Source organism: Embiotoca jacksoni, unplaced genomic scaffold (assembly GCF_022577435.1).
Source record: "Embiotoca jacksoni isolate LCO1_2020_lvr unplaced genomic scaffold, fEmbJac1.0.p SCAF_44, whole genome shotgun sequence".
NCBI classification, from domain to species: Eukaryota; Metazoa; Chordata; class Actinopteri; family Embiotocidae; genus Embiotoca; species Embiotoca jacksoni.
The window spans coordinates 618,288-640,000 of NW_027185397.1; the positions used below are offsets into that span (position 1 = coordinate 618,288).

General features: G+C 42.4%; 1 protein-coding gene across 1 annotated transcript; it reads right to left on the bottom strand.

Annotated features, from left to right (window-relative positions):
- Positions 1 to 710: 710 nt before the first annotated feature.
- Positions 711 to 14,969, bottom strand: fgf5 (fibroblast growth factor 5). The gene is made up of 3 exons (XM_069169387.1): positions 14,756 to 14,969; positions 11,342 to 11,445; positions 711 to 1,082 (listed from the first exon to the last, which is right to left on the bottom strand). Exons 1-3 carry the CDS (start codon positions 14,967 to 14,969, stop codon positions 711 to 713), a joined length of 690 nt encoding a protein of 229 aa, XP_069025488.1.
- Between the last annotated feature and the right edge of the window lie 6,744 nt (positions 14,970 to 21,713).

Below are 21,713 nucleotides of genomic sequence, written 5' to 3' on the forward strand. Positions count from 1 at the left end.
TTATCTGTATTTCCCTCAGATGTATTTCAGATGTAAACTAAAATATGATTTAACTTCTCTTCGTGCTTCCTGGTGCTCGATAGCAAATTTAAATTCTGTAATAAGTCTTCAAACCGACGTTGCTGCACTTGACTAACCCTGAAATTACTTTCACTTGTATGTATGAATGACATCACTGTAAAATGGTGATTGGGGCTGCCTCATTTCAAGAACTAATGTTTGAATGAACTTACATTCTGGTCCTGTATCAGTAACTTTTATGTTATGTTGAAAGTCCCGATGAAGAGACGTCCCTGTTGTCTTCTGCTTATTGGTAAATACAGATTCATAACCCAAAAGATATCATTTTGTTCCACCTATTTCAATCTTTTAAAAAGAATAGATATCAAAATGAAAAGAAATAAAATATACCGTATATCTGAGAGCTGAACATTTTTAAATACCATAAAACGTTTAGCCTAACTTGCTCAGTCTCTTTCCAACTAAAAAATGAAGGAGGATAATGTCAGTATTGTCTTTTATGTCTAGTTTTCCTCGTCAAGAATATGCAGAGCGTTATGGATTCCAGCCTTGACAGCATCATGTAACTGAAAACATAAAACAGAACAGAAGTCGTCCCTGCAGCCCTTTGACCTCATCGATACCCGGAATGCTTTGAATGTGAAAAATGGCTGTTATGTCCATCACGTTACTGTCCAGAGTCTGTGAACCTATCCGAACCTGTACTTGGGCCAGTACTTGACCTGCGTACGTCTCGGTGTCGTCCCTGCGTGGACGTTAGCCTTCACCAGGGGAGGTTTGGGGGGCGGTGGAGGGGGGGCTTTCCTCCTCTCTTTGCTCCTCTCCGTGATGGTGAAACCTCGCTCGCTCCTGTCGTGCTGGCTGACTCTGGGCAGGAAGTGGGTGGAGACGTGCTGCGATTTGACCCGTGGGCTGGAGCCCATTTTAGCTTTTCCCCTCTTGTTGAGGGCCACGAACCATTCGCGACCAGTCCTGTGGTTCCTGTGGATGACTGAGGCGTACGTGTTGTAGCTGTTCTCCTGGAAACGTTCCCTGAACTTACAGTCGTCTGTGAACCCTTCCTGCAACAGAAGGGAAACGGAAGCTGTTAGCAAGCGTTAACTTTAATCTAAATGGAACTCAGCTTGCAAAATAAATTTCATCAGTTTGAGTTGAGACTATGAGGGATTCATTTTTGATTAAACAACCAGTAGCGCCGACCCAGCGATCTGATTGGTCAACTGAATATTTGGAACAAATCACCATGACAACACATCCTGCTCATCACTAGAAATATCCCTCCACCTCCTCAATGGGAAAATAGAATTAGAATAGAATATTATATAATATGTAATATAATGTAGTTTCTACTTGTTATAGTTCTATTAAATGACCCATTTGGTGAAGTCGGGTCTCTTTTGGTCCTTTTTGGTCGCTCCGAGCACCCGTACCGTAACACCACGGATAGTCACGCACTTACAATCCTAGAGGAGGCTAGCTGGACCGGTTTGGTTTGAACACATGACACAGAGCTAAAATGTTAAAAACACATGAGAACATGGATATCTTTGTTCATCAGATATCTTTGATCACCAGATATCTTTGTTCCTCATATATCTTTGTTCACCAGATATCTTTGTTCATCAGGTATCTTTGTTCATCAGATATCTTTGTTCATCAGATATATCAGATATCTTTGTTCATCAGATATCTTTGTTCATCAGATATCTTTGTTCATCAGATATCTTTGTTCCAACCAGACTGAACTAGCTGATCAGTTTAGTGTTTCTATGTTCTGTATTTATTCAGTTGGAGACTAGAAATCCTCTCTGTTGCTAGGTGGTTGCTAAGGGTCCGACTACTTCCTGGAGTAGTAAACATTACATACTTTACATAAGAGTCTACTGACACGACTGATTGTTTTCCAGTGCTTAGTCATACCCCATGTGTTGCCATGGCAACAGAGATCACTCACAAAAAGTTTTATATTTTGAGAGCAATAATATGAAGAGATTTTGATTACATTTAGTTGTTAACTTGTTGTATAATCACAATGTTAATCTGAATTAACAAACCTTTAAATCTGCTAGATTTGTAAAGTGTTTCATTTCGAAGGACATGATACTCGATCTGTCTAAATCCAAATGAGGTTCAGCTGCAGAACATGTGGGACCTGCTAACATGAAACCCAACCCTGCTTCTTTTTGTTAGCTGTGGCTCAGATAATTATCTTTAAGTCGGAGAATGAAAAACTAACGGCTCCTTTAGAGGAGCTCCCACTAACGAGCCTCTGGCAGCTGACCTCGGCCACGTTCTTCATAACGAGACAGATTTAGTTCCAAGTTAATACTGATCGCACAGAGCACACAAATACTTAAACATACAACTACTGTCAGAAACTGTGATTTCAGATCAAATCTGTTTCCTTTTTCTGCAAAACTAGATGTTACTGTCCAAAAGTTAACGTCTGTTTGTCACCATTTGCAATGAGTTGTGTTGCATCTGCAGAGAGGACACCCATATTTCATTGTGTCACAATATTTCAAACAACATTTGAATTGAAATCATTTAAAAATACAGGGACTCACACAGCAGCAGATCAGGGAGGGCTACAAACAGGGAATCTCTGAGGGATCATTTTTGTTGTAATACAATAATTACAACAGAATTCAGAGCGGGAAAAAACCTATAAACCTTCATCTTGCCACTGGGTGAAGTCATCGACATAATATTGTTTCATGACAGAGATGGTTTGACAGACAACAGCAGAGCCTCCTGTGTGCTGGTCTAAAACTCAGCGTGGCCTGTTAAGTTCATCCAATAAGACATTCTAATTTAAAATACACAGGCTGGGGGTTTTCTGGTCACGGTATTTGTTACTGTCACAGTGAACTGATCACAAGGATTAAATGTGTTCACTGTCATGTGCAAAGTGGGGGCCATCTATGAAATGTAGAACCAGGTTTCCAAAAAAGTTGGGATGCTGTTAAAAATGTAAATAAAAACAGAATGTGATGATTTACAAATCACGTAAATCTATATTTAATAGCAAATAGACCAAAGTCAACATATCAAATATTGAAATGGAGAAATTTGATTGTTTTATCAAAAATACAAGCTCATTTTAAATTTCATGCAGCAACACGTCTCAAAAAAATTGGGACAGGGTCAACAAAAGACTGGAAAAGTTTTGTAAAGCCAAAAAAAAAACACCTGGTGGACAACTAATTATGTTACCATGGCAACAGATCAGTAACATGATTGGGTATAAAAATATGATTTCAGAGAGGCAGAGTCTCTCAGCAGTGAAGATGGGGAGAGGTTCACCACTCTGAAAGACTGTGTTGGAAAATAGTTCAACAATCTAAGAATAATGTTCCTCAATGTCTCAAAACAGTTGTTGCAGGATCATGTTCATCACTGAGCTGCATCACCTCTTCTTTTAACAACACTCTGGAAACGTTGTGGAACTGAGGAGACCAATTTCTGGAGTTTTGAAAGTAAAATGTGGTCCCATTCTTGCCTGATAGAGGATTTCAGCTGCTCAACAGTTCAGGGTCTCCTTTGTTGTATTTTTCATGTCATGATGCTCCAGATGTTTCCAATGCCATGTGCACTAATGCATCCTGTACCGTCACAGATGCTGGCTTTAGAACTGAGCTGATAACAAGCTGGATGGTCCCTCTCCTCTTTAACCTGGAGGATGCAGCGTCCATGATTTCCAAACAGAATCTCAGATTGTGATCCATCAGACCTCAGGACAGTTGTCCACTTCACCTCAGTCCATCTTCAATGATCTCGGTCCAGAGAAGGCAGCGGTGTTTCTGGATCATGTTTCTATCTGGTTTCTTCTTTGGAGAGTTTTAACCTGCATTTGTGGACGCAGCGATGAACTGTGTTCACAGACGATGGTTTTCACAAGTGTTCCTGAGCCCATGCAGTGATTTCCACTCCAGAATTGTTTCGCTTTTTAATGCAGTGCCTCCTGCCACCAAACCAACTTTTAAATTTGGCTCCAAACCAAATTTCTTCGACCAAAATATTAGGGACACATATGTAGAGACGAACACTGACATAATGTTTTACATTCTGAGACACCACGTTTCATAAAATGGAAAATGTAGAGATCCATTGAATGTTCCCATTTTGTGCCTAAAAATATCTCGGGTGGGAAACTTTGACATGTACCCAGGGACGCCAGCTTTCCTGCTGCAGTACAACTTCCTTGTATAACCTCCTGCCATTCTGAAATAAAACAAACTGTTCTGCTTTGCTGAAGAGTGCAGCATAGCAGAAAATGATGCCATTACAGCATTTGGTAAACATGCCAGTCACAGGAGAGTGAACTGTGGCCGCCCAAGAACAGTACAGAGCTTTAAGTTATTCAAAGTGACCGACTGTTCCTCTTGGCTGTTGTTTTCAAAGATGATTAGAAACTCCGGAGTCACTGCTACGGCTGGATTGACATGATTTCACAGTATGCTACAGTCGAGCAACATACCAGCTCTGGTACCAGTCAGAGACCAAGACATTTGGAAACAAATCCACTGGAGCATGTATGAATGAACACACACACACACACACACACACACACACACACACACACACACACACACACACACACACACACACACACACCAGGAAGAAGCTTTGGCTCCTGCTGGGCTTCGTAGGATTTAATAGCAGCAGCCAGATTCCACAGATCTTATTGTTAAAATCATAATGCTTGCACAGCTGTCTAACCTGGCTCCTGCCCTGCTCCATCAGTCATGGTCTTTTAAAGGGACCTTTCCCATCATCCACAAGGTTAATTCTTGAATATATTATATTTCCTTTCTTATTTCTTACTGCTGCTACAGACAGATACATACTTTTTAACTAAACAAAGCAACTCTCATACTATTCTGATATTCACAAACTTTTGTGGTTTGTAGGTAACTGGCTGAAAAATTCTCCAGACTGTTTGGCTTCAACAAAACTCTGAAAGAATTCGGAGATCTCTTCCCAAGAAAATGCTGCCTGAATGTAAAATGCTGCTTCATATAAGCCCAAGAGTCCACATCCGTGCTGTAGGTGGCGATAGATGAACCACCAGTCAAACACATAGTTTCATCCAGTGAGGGACACGAATATCTGGACCAAATCTGAACGCAGTTTATTCAAAAGCTGTGGACACATTTAACTGTTTACAACTGACAAAAATGTCAACGCTAAACAGAACCACATGTTACCGCTAATGTCATGTACACTAAGTTAAGAAACTGTCTCTGTATGGAACTGATTTAAACACTTTAAACACTTTATGATCTGAAATAAAAAAGAGTCGTCAGTATAAATGCAGAAAAGATGCAACCTAAAAAAAAAATTGAGAAATCAAAAATATTGCAAATAAAATCCTTAATGCTATATAGTCTTCTGCAGCTGGGGGAGGAGCCAGCGGTGGATCTGACCAATCTGATCGGAAACCTGACGATACTACGTCCCGCCCACCGATAGCTGTAACCTGACTGCACCACAGGCCTGTCAATCAAACAGACACGCCCCCAAAAACAGGTCTTCTTGAATCTTCTTTTCTAATGAATGAGGGATTATTTTCAGATGGACCTCCAGAAAATACAACATAAATTCTGGGGTGTCAGTTATGCTTATAAAAGTAGGCTACTTACTGTATTTCAGTTGACTTCTAAATTAAAGAAAAATGCATCAATGAAATCAAATTGTTCTGAAATTATGAAACATGAGCATAATGTCTGAGCTATTTTTTTTTTATTACCGCAAGCAAATGATATCATCATAACTAATTTAACATTGAAATGCATTAGTTCTCTTGTCTCATATATTTCCGTATCTCTCTCTATCTCCACCTCCTCCTCCCTCACTCAGGTTTGCATAGGGCAGGTGACCATTTCACCTTTTTAAAGACTATGTTTGTGATAGCTTTCTGAGTAGGTCATACAGAGAAATGTGCATCTGTCTCCTCATTTGTTATTCAGCAAATAAACTGCCACTGTGAAACCATCTACATAGTAAATATGAGGATACGTTTAAAGGCCGTCACCTGACACCCTGACGTGAGGCCGCAGCCTGTTGGACGCCGCTGAGCTTTACATCCACCCCAAATCATCAAGGCGGTTCAAAAGCACGGTGCAGCTGTGGCCACAGATTGGAGTTTTAGTTATACAAATATTTCTCTCAATCAAAGCTGCTCCGGAGGCAAAGTAAGCTCACACTGTAAGAAAGTCTCTCAGAGTGCAAGGTATCTTCCTGGCAAAGATATGATGCAAAAAAACTAAATGTATACTATATATTTAAAATGCAAGACATGCAAAAAAGGCTATAAACAGCTGATATCAGCTACAAAGTGTTGAAATATACTAACAAAAAATCTTAACTTTGTCTTTCTCAGCAAATGCAGTCAGCTGTTAAATTCAACTAAAAGTTTGACCTTCAGCTTTTCATAGTTATATTATTTTCTAACTATTGTTATACAAGGTAAACAATGAACTTTCCTGGTCAACATACAGACGATTTGGGAGTATTTGTTCGATTTACAGTAGTGTAAATCTGTGGCCTGATACCACATAGGTGGTGCTGGTGAAAAGGTCAAAGGCACAGACTGGATATAAAAGTGTTCGTAGCTTCCAGGCCTGATAAATCCGATGCAGAAGTGTCTTAAATTGCAATACCACCAAGTGCCACTAGAGGTCGGCTCAAAAAAGCCTCCGGCTCCATAGACTCCCATTCAACTTCTCTCATCAAATCCAAAGTGAATAAAATGTGTCCATCAGTTATCTCGGTGTTGTTAGCTAAAGTCACTCCTTCTTATTAGTTTTCTGGAGGTCCATCTGAAAATAATCCCTCATTCATTAGAAAAGAAGATTCAAGAAGACCTGTTTTTGGGGGCGTGTATGTTTGATTGACAGGCCTGTGGTGCAGTCAGGTTACAGCTACCGGTGGGCGGGACGTAGTATCGTCAGATTTCCAATCAGATCGGTCAGATTCACCGCTGGCTCCTCCCCCAGCTCGTCCAAATATGGTCACTTCCTGTGTCTTTGACTTGCTGAAACATTGATGGCCCAAACTGAGATAAGTAGAAAGCAGTTTGTAGTGAAAAAATGTATATTGATCCTGTGTTTCCTAATTGTGTCCTTAATCAGAAAAGAATCCTTTCGACTGACGTTTAACTCTATCAACACTAATTTGAAGTAACTCACAGAAACATGGCATCAAACTATACTCACCCCTCGCCAAATCCATCACACAACGGTGACCCTTGCACTGCTGTTTTGTTTGTTGTTTTGTTTTAATTCATTGCACTGTTGTTTAGTTTAGATTATTTAATATTATTCTATTTTGTTTTATTGTATGGAATGTGCATTTTATTTTATTATATTCAATATTTTTGCCCTATATATGCTGCTGGAATGTAAAAATGTCCCTCTGACAGATTAATAAAGTATATATCTATCTATCTGTCTATCTAACGAGGTAGACTGCACTTTGTTAAGTCTGTTAAGTTCCTTGTGCTTTTTCCATTTCCTGTTTTATTTTGTACACTCACATGTTCACTTCCTGTCCCTCTGTGATTGTCTGCCCCGTCCTGATTGTTCCCACCTGCGTCTGATTGACTTGCCACCCTCTCATATATAACCTGTGTCTTTCCTCCTGTTTGCCGGTTCATTGTAGTTTCTCAGCTCTTCCTACCAGTGTTTCTTGTTCCTCATGTTCAATCTGTGTTTCTGTTTCCTGGATTCTTGCCAACTGCTTGTGTACCTTTGCCTGTTTTTTGTATTTCTGGACCTGACACTGAACTCCACTTTGTGCTTCTGCCTTTGCCTGAGTCTCAGTAAAGAGTGTCTTGATCTGATGTCCGAGTCGCGTATTTTGAACCCCAGGACACACTTCAGCTCTGACATACTGACATGCCCTCGGAGGAGGCAGGTCCAGCAGTGTTGATCCGTAAACCTGCTGTGATGATGATGATGATGATGAATAATGAGTTCTGCTTTTAAACAAATTTATTCTTGCCATTAATTGAGATGCTCATCATCTTTTATATGCTTAAATATATATTCAAAGATTTGTATTTAGAAGCTGTAGACAGGTGTGAGGACAGCTTCAACTTGATTGTATTAATTAATGAAGTCGTGCAGACTCAACTCAACCAGACAAATAACAGACTGACCTTTGAGTTCAAACAGATGGAGTCGATGTGGATTTTCATATCTGACATTTTAAGTTTGGAGTTGTAGATGCTGGCAGATGTGAACAGACAGCCGACATTTTACACCAGAATAAAGAAAAGTCCATTGAGTCAGAACCAACCATCAATCATCAGTGACGTCATCGTTGGTTTGTGAACGTTATGAATCTTCCAGTTCAGATTCTGTCCGTCACCATCTTGCTAGTTCGGAGCGGTTTGGAGCAGGAAGTGACCATATTTGGACGAGCTGGGGGAGGAGCCAGCGGTGGATCTGACCGATCTGATCGGAAACCTGACGATACTACGTCCCGCCCACCGATAGCTGTAACCTGACTGCACCACAGGCCTGTCAATCAAACAGACACGCCCCCAAGAACATGTCTTCTTGAATCTTCTTTTCTAATGAATGAGGGATTATTTTCAGATGGACCTCCAGAAAACTAATAAGAAGGAGTGACTTTAGCTAACAACACCGAGATAACTGATGGACACATTTTATTCACTTTGGATTTGATGAGAGAAGTTGAATTTGGCTTTTTGGAGCCGGAGGCTTTTTGGAGCCGACCTCTAGTGGCACTCGCTGGTATTGCAGCTGAAGACACTTCTGCATTGGCCTCATTTTTCTGCAGTGTTTTGATTTCTCACATTGTTTTCCTTCATTTTTCATGTGTGTGCAGGTTTGGTTTACATTTAAATCTTGTTTGGGACATGACGCTTTAACTTTTAGGAAGTTTGTAATTTTCTTGTGCGTTTACATATGATCCATACAAACATATACATGTTTGCACAGTCACATTAGTACATTTCCAACATGCTGCAGCTGACGGGTCACCCCTACTCTACCCCCCACCCCCTCCTGACATGGCTTCATGAAACAATAGTTGGAGCTCGGAGGATGTAAATCAGCGGCGCTCAGCAGATCACAGACTCTCAGCTCTTTGATTGTCGCTGGCTGGCCGATTGTTTACTCAACATATTGATTTTCTGTTTGCGACTGACTCGTCTATATATTATCAGACGTCCCAGACAGGACTTAATCTGCTCTCCCCATTAACACATGCTAATAGGGACCCGCCTCCTTCTGTACGCCTGCCAAGGCTCCCGCACATGAGTTGTCCACAAGTCTGGTTGCTGGCCGGCCGCCGGCCTGCTGGTGACAGCGAGGCCAAGCTGCTGTGGGCAGATTTGGGCTTACTGTGTGTTTGGGGGGATTTTGAAAGTCTTCGAAAAACTGTGGCTAAAGATTACAGCAGTGTGCCATGACATGCTGATGTCAGATTTGGGGATTTTGTCATACAGCACAGATGCAAAGCTTCACAAACTAATAATGAGTAAAGCAAATATAGCTGCATGGTTTTGATGGAGAAATACAAATCATGTGTCCAAGAGATGTTGGACTGCAGCTGAGAGGAGCATCATATCAGCAAAGAAGAACAGAAATTAATGTTTGGTCAAACTACATGACATTTTCAGGAGGGATGTATTTTCCTTGTATATTTCTATTTCATTGTAGCTTATTATTTTTACTGCTTTGGTTCCATCTTACAGCTCTCATCCAGCAGCAGCAGCCATCTGGAGTCAACAAATCTCTGATAAACTCACCGTACACGACCTGATCAAGATCAAAGTACAGACTAAGTGAGCAACAAGCAGGAGAACATATTGAAGATTTAAAAAAAATAAAGAGACAGATATTTGTCTCAGGTTTGTGGAGACCTCAGACTGTATGTAAAAGTGTTCGTAGCTTCCAGGTCTGAAAACTGAGGCCGATCCAGAAGTGTCTTCAGCTGCAATACCAGCGAGTGCCACTAGAGGTCGGCTCCAAAAAGCCTCCGGCTCCATAGACTCCCATTCAACTTCTCTCATCAAATCCAAAGTGAATAAAATGTGTCCATCAGTTATCTCGGTGTTGTTAGCTAAAGTCACTCCTTCTTATTAGTTTTCTGGAGGTCCATCTGAAAATAATCCCTCATTCATTAGAAAAGAAGATTCAAGAAGACCTGTTTTTGGGGACGTGTCTGTTTGATTGACAGGCCTGTGGTGCAGTCAGGTTACAGCTATCGGTGGGCGGGACGTAGTATCGTCAGGTTTCCGATCAGATCGGTCAGATCCACCTCTGGCTCCTCCCCCAGCTCGTCCAAATATGGTCACTTCCTGCTCCAAACCGCTCCGAACTAGCAAAGATGGTGACGGACAGAATCTGAACTGGAGGATTCATAATGTTCACAAACCAACGATGACATCACTGGTGGTTGATGACATCACTGATGGATGATGACATCACTGATGGATGATGATTGGTAGAGACTGAAGATTAAATATTGAACTGAAGTGTGAAGATAATGTTGCTTTGAGTCGGTTTGCTAACTTGTTAGCAATAGAAACTTCATAAGGAGGTAACATGTCAGGGTGTGTGTCGGGTAGATTTTTTGGAGCTCTCAAATACTCAAGGAAAACACTGATGCTTTGAATGAATCTGTGAGAGTGAAATCATCCATCGCGCTTTAAAAATCCAAAGAGCTCTGGTCCGTTTAATTGGACAGCAACATTACAACCAACACCTGAGTTGTGTCACTTTCAAATAAAACAGTAAACCTGCACAGTCAGCAGTATCTGTGTGTAGTGTGTGTGTGTGTGTGTGTGTGTGTGTGTGTGTGTGTGTGTGTGTGTGTGTGTGTGTGTGTGTGTGTGTGTGTGTGTGTGTGTGTCTGTGTGTGCGTCTGTGTGTGTGTGTGTGTGTGTGTGTGTGTGTGTGTGTGTGTCTGTGTGTGTGTGTGTGTGTGTCTGTGTGTGCGTCTGTGTGTGTGTGTGTGTGTGTGTGTGTGTGTGTGTGTGTGTGTGTGTGTGTGTGTGTCTGTGTGTGCGTCTGTGTGTGTGTGTGTGTGTGTGTGTGTGTGTGTGTGTGTGGTGTATGTGTGTGTGTGTGTGTGTGTGTGGTGTATGTGTGTGTGTGTGTGTGTGTGTGTGTGTGTGTGTGTGTGTGTGTGTGTGTGTGTCTGTGTGTGCGTCTGTGTGTGTGTGTGTGTGTGTGTGTGTGTGTGTGTGTGTGTGTGTGTGTGTGTGTGGTGTATGTGTGTGTGTGTGTGTGTGTGTGTGTGTGTGTGTGTGTGTGTGTGTGTGTGTGTGTGTGATACTCACAGTGGCGTGGAGACGTCCTCTTTTATTCATGGCCAGGAATCTGTTGCTGTAGACCCCCCTGATACCGATGACCCCCTGAGAGATGGCGAAGAGCTCGAGGACACCTGCGAGGACAAACAAGAGGATCTGATGATGGACGGCTGACACGATATGTTTTCAGTCCTCTTGTCGTTTCCTGTCTCGCTGCTCGTCTGCAGTCTGGATGACGGATCTGACGGGATCGACTCAGCTGTCACGTTAGCTCTGTTCTCCAGCTCAGCTTCACCTTTGCACTTATCTTCCTCTTATGGGATGTTCCTTCAGATCATCAGTGCTCAGACAGGTACAAGTTAAAGGGACAATACGTAATTTTTCAGCTATAATTACCTTATCTCCATATCACCACGATGAATGCTGCTATTGGCTTAATAAAATGCCAGTTCCATATAATTTCCTCAATCGTTGAACATTGCAGTTTGTTTTTTATCCTCACATTTTATCAATGTTATATTAAATGTGCAACAGAACACTGCAGCCATCGTGAGAGATCCAAGGGACACTTGTGTGTCTTTTGGTTGACATGACCAGCCTGGAGCGAACCAGAACCCAGTTTCTCTCTGTGAATATGGGTCTGTCACCCTCCCCAGGAAATCGTTTGCAGTTGTTCCATTGTAATGGGCGTAGACCTCCAGTTCACTTTAACCAATCAGCATGCACAGAAACCGTCCGACAGTCTGCCACCTCAGCAACTACCTGAGTACAGCATTTTTCTTTTAGATTGTTTTTAATGAACTCCAGCAGCTTGATGAGGTGCTGAGTGTTTATTCTGCGCTGAGCGATGAACATTCAGCAATTTATTTATTTCTGGTCAACGAGAGTTCAAAAATCTTAATGCAGCGCTCGTCACTGTCAACAGCCGTCAAATCACAGTGAAGGAGGGGTGGGACAAACGCGGTTACCAACCGACGCTGGTCTCTGATTCGTCCGCACTTCAGAGCGGCTATGAACGCTGATACGAGCCGAGTTACCAGACTGGATTCACAGAGAAGAGAACTGAAGCTGTGAGGCAGTCGGAGCAGACGGGCTACGAGACAACTAGAGTTCACAGAGGAACACCTCCTGACAGTCAGCAGGTCCGACCACAGACTGGCAGGTCCATATGAAGGATGAAAACTACTGTCAGTGGTCCCGGTCGGTTTAAAAGGGGTCACGGACTGATTGTACCAGACAGAATTTGACAAGTCCTATATGTTTATTTCATATAGATAATCAGCAATAGCCGTAAATGCTTAATGGCAAAAGTTTTTGCAAATGCAAGAAATCAACATACAGTGATGAGAAAAGTTCAAGTTTCATTGTGGAGATGTTGCGCGTTGCATCCTGACTAATATGGTATTTTTTGTCGTCCACAACCAACGATATTTTCTTAATCATGTGTAAGTTGTATAAAGCAGCTGCTGTAAGATAATAATACCTAAAAAGCATTGACAGTGTAAATATTTTAATGCTGTAAATATTTTGTTGATATGTAATAACTCCACGGTTGGAGTGAACTTTAACCAACTTGGTAAAGTAGAACAGTATATTGTGCCAATGAAGGTTCATTTAATATTTGGAGCATCATGGGACATAAAAACTGTCCACTGAAACGCTGACTGATCACAATCATTCACATGAAGTTGTTCTTCCATGCAGGACAACAACACGGTGGTTCAAAGGAGAAACTCTCGTGCCAATAAACAAAGAATCAAATGGGCTAAAAATCACAACTGAACTTTGCAGGAGACAAAACAAATTCTCAGAAAGTTAAACTACACACGTCGTTGTTTCTCTGCCTTCATCTTTAAAATAAATCCACAAACTGACATAAAAACACAAAGTTTAACAGGCTGTATTTCTGGAAAGAACTGCTGTCACAGGAACGTGACAGAAACATGTCTTCACACTGATTTCATTACAAAATGCACCTTATATACAAGTTTTTTTCCCCCCCAGATTACTGTTGTCTTCATACAGTCAGTGAACTGTCTTGTCGGAGACTTCCATCCCAAGCTGAGATGTGTAAGAGAATCTTCATATTACAGATCTAAGACGGCCGTCTCCGGCTCGTCTGCTGCCTTGTCATGCAGGATTCAAACCCACATGGCTGTCCTGGTGAAATGTAACCTGACAAGTCTTCTGAGGGGGACCATGAAATGGAGGCACAAGTGCACTTTCACGGTGAGCTCCGGCCGCTTCGTCACCGGATGAGTGATGAAGGATTTGATGGCGCAGTAAAAAACTGAGTCGGATTTATGGCTTCAACAGGAAGGTGGAAACTTTAAAGACTAATACGTTTAACTTTGTATTTTAGTTTTTCATCATGTTTCCAGGCAAATCGTCGGAAAACTGCTGAATGCAGAATAATGTTCAGGGTTTACTTCTATTACAGAGAGTTTTCAGTGTGTTGAGAAATAAGGTTTTAGAATCATTTTTAATCTAAACATCATGTTAAATACCTTATCTATCTGACTTTGCTTGTAAGAACAATATCCAAACTGGTGTATTCGGATTTGCTCCACAAACATTTTTCAGTTTCTTTCTCATTCACAAGTCAAATTTTTATTTTTGAAGTCCCAAAAAAGATTAGTTTCACAGCCTGAACACAGACAGACACCTAAACATGTCCCTGCCTGTTCCTGGACCATATAAAGTGGGTTTTTTTATGAACAAAATATCACGTGCTTTTCATTCATTTCATTTCATAAACTTTTGAATATCAACATTTGATATCAGTCTCAAAAACCCAGCATGGCCGTGTTTGATCATTCATCCATCTGCACTGAGAGGTCACTCAAAGTTTTCCTCTCAAATCAACTGACAATATATTCCAACAGTGCACAATAATGTACCTGCATCTAGACTTATTTGTGTTCCTTGACCTATGACCTATTTCATTTAAAAAGATCAAACCATTCACTTTGCAGGTGAAACAAACGATAAAGATTTTGAAAACAAACAGTTTAAAGATTTATAGATAGTTAGAGTCGATAATGAGAAATTATTTTGTGCTGTGGAGCAATCCAACACATCCTGGTGTCTCACTGCTGCACCTGTTACTTCCACAAATAGTCTACCTGCCAACATCCCGGAGAGACACAAACAAGGCTCGTCCAGCAGATGACTGCTCAGATATTTCACAGGGTCGAGCAGCCTAAGTTTAGGAGCGCGTGTCTTACGCTCTTCCTGTGTAAATCATTATTGTTACAACGTGCAGGGATGGCATTCAAAACAGATACAGCTGCAAACAGAGCGGGATTAATCAGAGGAAATGCAGGAATGTAGATCAAAGTGCGCATTCTCAGCGGGGCGCGCCGGATTCATGCGCGCGTCACACGTTTATAATTTAGTAGTTGGGCTGCTCCGTGCACCGTGAACCCGGAGTGAATGACTTACTCAGCTGGTTGGGCTCATGACTGCCGTTGACTCTGCCGTCGGGATGAACCTGGAGATGGAAGCCGATGCCAACCCGACAGTACAGCCTGCAAGTCCTGCGTCCCGACATGATCCCTTCCTCCAGAAGTTGGCGCTCCAAAGAGACGTGCTGTGCTCCGGCGGCGGCGGCGCAAACCAAGTGAGCAAAGGTCAGAAGGTAAAGAGGCACATTCATTCTTCCAGAAGGGACACCGTCGCTAGGCCACCTCTAGCATTTTTGAGCCGCTTCTAAGATCTGGCCACCAGAAAGTGTGCGCGCACACACACGCAGCGCTCCTGGGCATTACCCCGGCTGCAGTAGCTGGAGTAGTTCTGCTGGCACGGGGGTATTTATAACGCCAATGATCTCACTACTCGATGCATGCTCGAGCTCTAAAGGACGCTCTTTCATCCAGATTTTGTCGCTGAGATGCCACTCTTGCTCTGCACCGACCCACAGCAGCGGGGCGTGAAACACACGCGACTGACACCGCACATTTCCCAAGGAATCGTCCGCGCCAGGACGCACTAAGCGCAACATTTTACGCACGGGGAGACAACATTTTAATAGGTCGAGCACGCGATTAATTCATACTTGAAAAAGCATGAAAAAACGTCTCGTCTGACGGCGCTCCTGTCCATAAAAACAGAGCTGAGCCGAAATAATGAAGCGTTGAACGGCGGAACGAAGACGGAGCTGCGGAGACAGACAGAGATCCTCAGGTGGTGCAGCAGAGTTTAAACACTGGCTCACCGGGAGACCGGGCAACCGTATTTATAGGCTTTAGTCCACCTTATCATCTGATACGTCCACAGGCTGGCGGGACACGCGTCTGTCAAGCTGACTGATGTGTTCTGAGCTGTGTAGTAACACAGGAGGCACTGTCATGGTCACATTGTAGACTCATGCAGAAATGAATGGCAGAAAGGTTCACACGTGCACACACAGTATTGTTCCTTTTTTTCGAACACACTTTATTGTTTTTTTTTTAATTTTCTGCCTGTTCTTCTCTCCAAAGCGACACCACCGCCTGTTACCGGATGAGTTACATCCTTTAAAAGCCAATTAAACAATTGTTTATGGTGACACTTTCCACAGAAGATGTCCCAGAAACAGTCATGTGACCTGTGAACGTGTCCTTCAGCAAAACAGAGAAGAATCTCACCTGTATAGGCCTAGCAGTAACACCATGCGACTTAATGTGTTGACTTTGGTTCATTCATCTCCACTGATTCACGCCATTCAACAGTTTATTAATCATCATGTCTTACTTTTCTGTGAATTATCATTTGACTTCTGATGAATTATAATAAATCTTAGATATGCGATTTTCCTGATTTCCAATGAGAGAAAAAGTAAAACAACCATTTGTGAAGATTCTTTCAGAAGCAGCATGATGATAGAAAGTCACAGGTTCAGCTTCTTCCTTTATGCCTCAAGACACAGACATCTAAACTCCCCCATTAATGCCTTTTGCTTTGATTTGTCAAAAAAAATGTAAATCATTACCATATTCTGGCAATTAATGTTATATCAAACAGCAACCTATATGTTGCAAATCCGTTTGTTTTGTTTATCACGTTTTATTTCCCTGAAATGACATTTGTGTAAATAGTCAAATGTGCGCCCCTGTCTCACTGTAACAGTCCTCATTCTGCCTTTCACTATGTTGAGTCAAAACATCTGTGAAAAGTAAATCATCCATGTTGACAACACAATGAAAGGAATGATGAATGTTGAAATATGTCAGAATTAGATATGTTGTGATCATTTTAACAGACGTAATAACGTATCACCACAAAACTGATGTTAACTCCTGTTTAATACTGACCGATATTTGGTTGCTGCAATAACACACCATCTTTCCTCTTCCCAGTTTGTAAGATAAGTTCTGAGTTTTTCAAGTCTTCCTAATACAACACCCACAGGCCCATGTGTACATTGAAAGAGTTACTGCCATCATTCCTCCTGTTACAGCTCAACAATGTAGGAGATCGGGAACAAAATCCACAGGCCGAGCTCCATAAAACATAAACATCCAAGTTCAGCCACACAAATCAAATGTGTGTCTTCCAAAGTTATTGTTTTAGAGTGAAATTCCCTGGTTAGGATTCCTCCGTTTTCTTGGGAAGCTGCAGCTGAAGGATGTGAAGAGCCTCAGTGAGGTTCAAACCAGTCGCTTGTTGGATCTTCCTCAACACGTCATGTCAGAAACGAGGGGGAGAGTTCGAACCTCCATCTCAAAGACTGTCGATTTTGTCCCCCATCCCTTAACGAAGGGACATCTTCATGGTCATTATCCATCGACAGGAGGAATGCTCGTAATTTTTAAATGGGACAGCAAAATATGAATTTGTCCTTTTACAAAATGTGTTTGGGATATTTCTCAGAAAGAAAAAGGACTTCATTGCTCAGCTTGACGACAGTGTTTCTTTTTCTAATGCGTGGTGACATTTGTCTCAAGAAACGATTGGTGGATGTCGTCAATTGACTCATCAGGGACCTCAGTCTTTAAAGATGAAAAAAGAAATAATTCAATCCCACCAGATTCCTCAGGACTCTTGTTAAGGCTGGAAATCACATGCTGAAATTGCACATTGCACAAATAAATGCTATTGACTAGTACAATTGTTTAATCTGAGTTAATAAGATCCCAAAATAAAAATCACACCAAATGAAGGAATGAACACCTACACGATCCTTACACGCAGAATATCCAGTGACACTTGTAGTAACCTCCTGACCAACCGAAGGTGCTATTTTAAAAACCTCCCCTGACTCTTAGCCGTATAGCACATGCTCCGTGTTAAGCTAATTCATTTTCTATCTTCACATGCATTCATTGTAACCCCATCCCTCATTGTTTTCAGGGGCTCAGTGATGTCTGAGTTTGATTACCTCGTGCCTGGCTGTGGATTACAGTCTGTATAGGGGCCTAATTGTCTTTGGCACACGGAGCCCCGGCCGGGCCCGCATTACCATTTGTGTAAACAGCGGGGCAGTGTTTAGTCCCACTGTTCTAATGGCCAGCCATTCCTGTGAGGCCACTCCAGTAACAGTGAGGTAATCCTCCTGAGTCGTATAAACATGGATGATCCTGATTGATTCTCCCGCCCAATTGATCCCAGCTTTTAGCAGCTTTTTAGTCTAAGCAAACAGCAGACAGCAGGTTCTGCTGCAGCCCTGAACTGTCTGAGCTCACAGACGGTGATCCATCTGAGGGTCAAGGGCGCGCGGTGGGAGCATCTAACTAAAGTATCGGTAGTGACAATACTCCTCTGATGTCCAGTGGTGCTCGAACAGACATCATTGTACGACCCCGTTTCCAAAGAAGTTGGGACGCTGTGAAAACGTAAATAAAAACAGAAAGTAATTATTTTGAATCTGATGTCAGCAACACGTCTCAAAAGAGTTGTGACAGGATCATGTTCACCACTGAGCTGCATCACCTGAGGAGACCAGTTTCTGGAGTTTAGAAAGTGAAATGTGGTCCCATTCTGGCCTGATGGAGGATTTCAGCTGGTCAACAGTTCAGGGTCTCCTTTGTTGTATTGTTCATGTCCTGATGCTCCAGATGTTTTCAATGATTGACAGGTCTGGACTGCAGGAGGCCAGTTTATCAGCGGACTCTTCTACTAGAGAACCATGCTGTTGGAATACGTGCAGAATGTGGTTGGACGTTGTTCTGCTGAAATAAACAAGACCTTCCCTGAAAGAGACGTTGTCTGGATGGCAGCATATGTTGCTCCAAAACCTGAATATATCATTCAGCATTAATGCTTCCTTCCAGATGTTCAAGCTACCCATGCCATGTGCACTAATGCATCCCTGTACCATCACAGATGCTGGCTTTAGAACTAAGCTGATAACAAGCTGGATGGTCCCTCTCCTCTTTAACCTGGAGGATGCAGCGGCCATGATTTCCAAACAGAATCTCAGATTGTGATCCATCAGACCTCAGGACAGTTGTCCACTTCACCTCAGTCCATCTTCAATGATCTCGGTCCAGAGAAGGCGGCGGTGTTTCTGGATCATGTTTCTATCTGGTTTCTTCTTTGGAGAGTTTTAACATCATTTGTGGACGCAGCGATGAACTGTGTTCACAGACGATGGTTTTCACAAGTGTTCCTGAGCCCATGCAGTGATTTCCACTCCAGAATAGTGTGTTTTTAATGCAGTGCTGCCTGAGGGCCTGAAGATCACCACCATCCAATATTGGTTTCCTGCCTTGTCCCTTGTGTTCAGAGATTTCTCCAGATTCTCTGAATCTTTTAATGATATTATGAACCGTAGACGATGAAATCCACTAATTCTTTGTAGTTTTACGTTGAGGAACATTATTCTTAGATTGTTGAACTATTTTCCAACACAGTCTTTCAGAGTGGTGAACCTCTCCCCATCTTCACTGCTGAGACTCTGCCTCTCTGAAATCATATTTTTATACCCAATCATGTTACTGATGTGTGTCACCGTGAATTCGTCCCCCAGAGTCAGACTGTCAACACTGAGTTCCACTGGGACCTTCTGAAGCGTCTGAGCAGAAACGCTGACACGTGGGTTTCCCAACATGCCAATATGTCCGCGTAGAAAATGCAGCTTGTGTTTCTCGCCCTCAACAACATAATTGTTCACCATTTTTTGTCTCATAAAAAATGTACGCAAAATGTGATGTTTGCTCTCTGTTTAAGTTTCAGCTCCGTGGCGAGATGGTAAACATGCAGGCACTAATGGTCACAACTACACGTGAAACATGCATATTCCGCTAAACGCGGCCCGTCACGTCGCATTAGCGCCGCGATTTTGTTCCGTCTTCTGCACGGCTTCATCTCCCACCTGGAGCGTGTCAGAAGCCTTTTGTCTGCCCGTTTTATCTTACTTCCTGATTTGATCATGTTTCCTTGATTTATTGTGCTTCTATCGTGGATAAACGTTGTTAAACGGCTTCTTATTTGTCTGTTTTGTGGTTATTGTTGTCATTTCCTACTTTGTGCTGCAGCCTACAGACGCAGTTAATACAGCTGCTGAGTTTTAGTAATTAAAACTCGATTCCTCCTGTTTATTGTGTAACTATTTAACATAGTGAAGCAGAAGGAGAACGTATTTAATTTTCCGAATTGAAAGACCACTGGGCTGGACGGTGATGTGATGACTTTGCACATGTGTGTTTTATTTTGAAAATCTGAACTGCAGCTGCTGTCCTCCATACAGGAAGAAGAGAAAACCCTTTTCCGAACTATTTTTCAAGTGTATATGATGGGACAGAAAATTCTGCTTGTTTATACCAGTTAAACCATGGCTAGAGTTTGGAAATTAAAAGAAAGATTTGGGGAAGTCAAGTGGATGTAATGATAATGTGAGGAAAGTGCTTTAGAGTTATACAATGTGAATGTCATCCCCAGGATGCTTGACAGGTGTTTGAAACTCAAACCTCAGGTTTCCACTTCAGTCTTCTTACCCACATTATATCCTATGTGTTCCATAGACTTCTCTGCTCTAACGACATTCTGCTGGAAATAAATGAGTGGCAGCAGTTATTACTTAGAAATTGTTCATTAAAATATCCAGAAAATCAAAACAAAAATCAGAAGACACACCATTTACAGTAGCTATAAAAAATGGATCCCTTCAGAGTCCAGTAACGTTGTCTGCGACAGTGAGCAGTTTTTCCAGTTTCATACAGATGTCAGCATTTGCTTGTTCTGCATGTACGGGTGAGAATTAATGAGGTGTGCCTCAGATTGTTGTATATTATTGTTCTCTGAGCTTTTCCATGGGAGTCGAATGTTTTGAGCACGCTCAGTACGTATTCTTTAGCCACTTTTTATTTTGAAACGGTTCATCTGGGTTTTTATTGACAGCCTGGCTGGAGATTCTGCCGTGGTCAGCCAAGTTCATCTCATATTCACCAACCGTGTTCAAGCACTGAAAACATGCCCTGCAGTGTAAAGAGGGTTCACATAAATAAATTACTGCCAGCTGATCGTATTGACTTTGAGGAGCTTTACGTCAAAAGTGTCACTGAATCCACAAACATGCTGCGGTTCGCTTCCCACCGTCGTCGGCCCCTCCGGAGCCTCGCCGCCCCCTCCGGAGCCTCGCCACCCCTCGCCGCCCCCTCCGGAGCCTCGCCGCCCCCTCCGGAGCCTCGCCACCCCTCGCCGCCCCCTCCGGAGCCTCGCTGGCGTGTCGTCTGCAGCATTCTGGTGTTTGCTCGGCTGACGACCTCTTTGAGTTACAGCAGATCCTCATTTTCTCTGAACCTTCCCTCTCTCAGAGCTGAAGTCTGGGAGAAAAAAGGTCATAGAGGGACATGAGAAATGCATTTGAAATGCAAAGAGCTGGGCAACTCAACTTCAGACTGAAATGATCATCAAAGCGCTCTGACAGTAATCAGCAGAAGAGGAACGCCGCTGCCGGCTTGTTGGTTGTTTCAGAAAACACCTGTTCACCTGTTGCAGATACACCACCTGTCAGCTGAGAAGTCTGATCCACATCCATCCCTCTGTATGGAAACCTACCTGGACCTCTAAGACAAACACTCCTATTAGTTCTACTGACCAAGTCCCTCTAAGTGTACTTAATAATGTACTTAATATAAAGAGATCACATGAAGATGGTGAGGATGGTGTCCAGAAGTAAAGTAGGTGAATTTGTCTTTATTCTCAAAGTGATCTGGTTTTCATTTAGATGAATGACTGTCAAGTCACTATTTAACACCAAATGAGGGAACACAGTGGAGACTGAGCCTGTGACCGTCTGATGAAAGTACTATGAACTGAACCAGCTCACAGTGGTTGTTCCACCAGACAGGGTGGGCGGAGCCAACACAACAGGCTCAGGGTATGAGCGAATAGTCCAAAAATGACCTTGTAAGTCCTTTGCAAACCATTTTTACTCAACCTCAATGGAAAACGTCATCAGGTCAAACAAAGATGTTAC

Coding starts and splice junctions, on each gene's coding strand:
- fgf5 (XM_069169387.1), bottom strand. CDS start 14,969: ATGAATGTGCCTCTTTACCTTCTGACCTTTGCTCACTTGGTTTGCGCC. Junction 11,446..14,755: donor TCATGAGCCCAACCAGCTGA/GTAAGTCATTCA, acceptor TTGTCCTCGCAG/GTGTCCTCGAGCTCTTCGCC. Junction 1,083..11,341: donor GAGGACGTCTCCACGCCACT/GTGAGTATCACA, acceptor CTTCTGTTGCAG/GAAGGGTTCACAGACGACTG.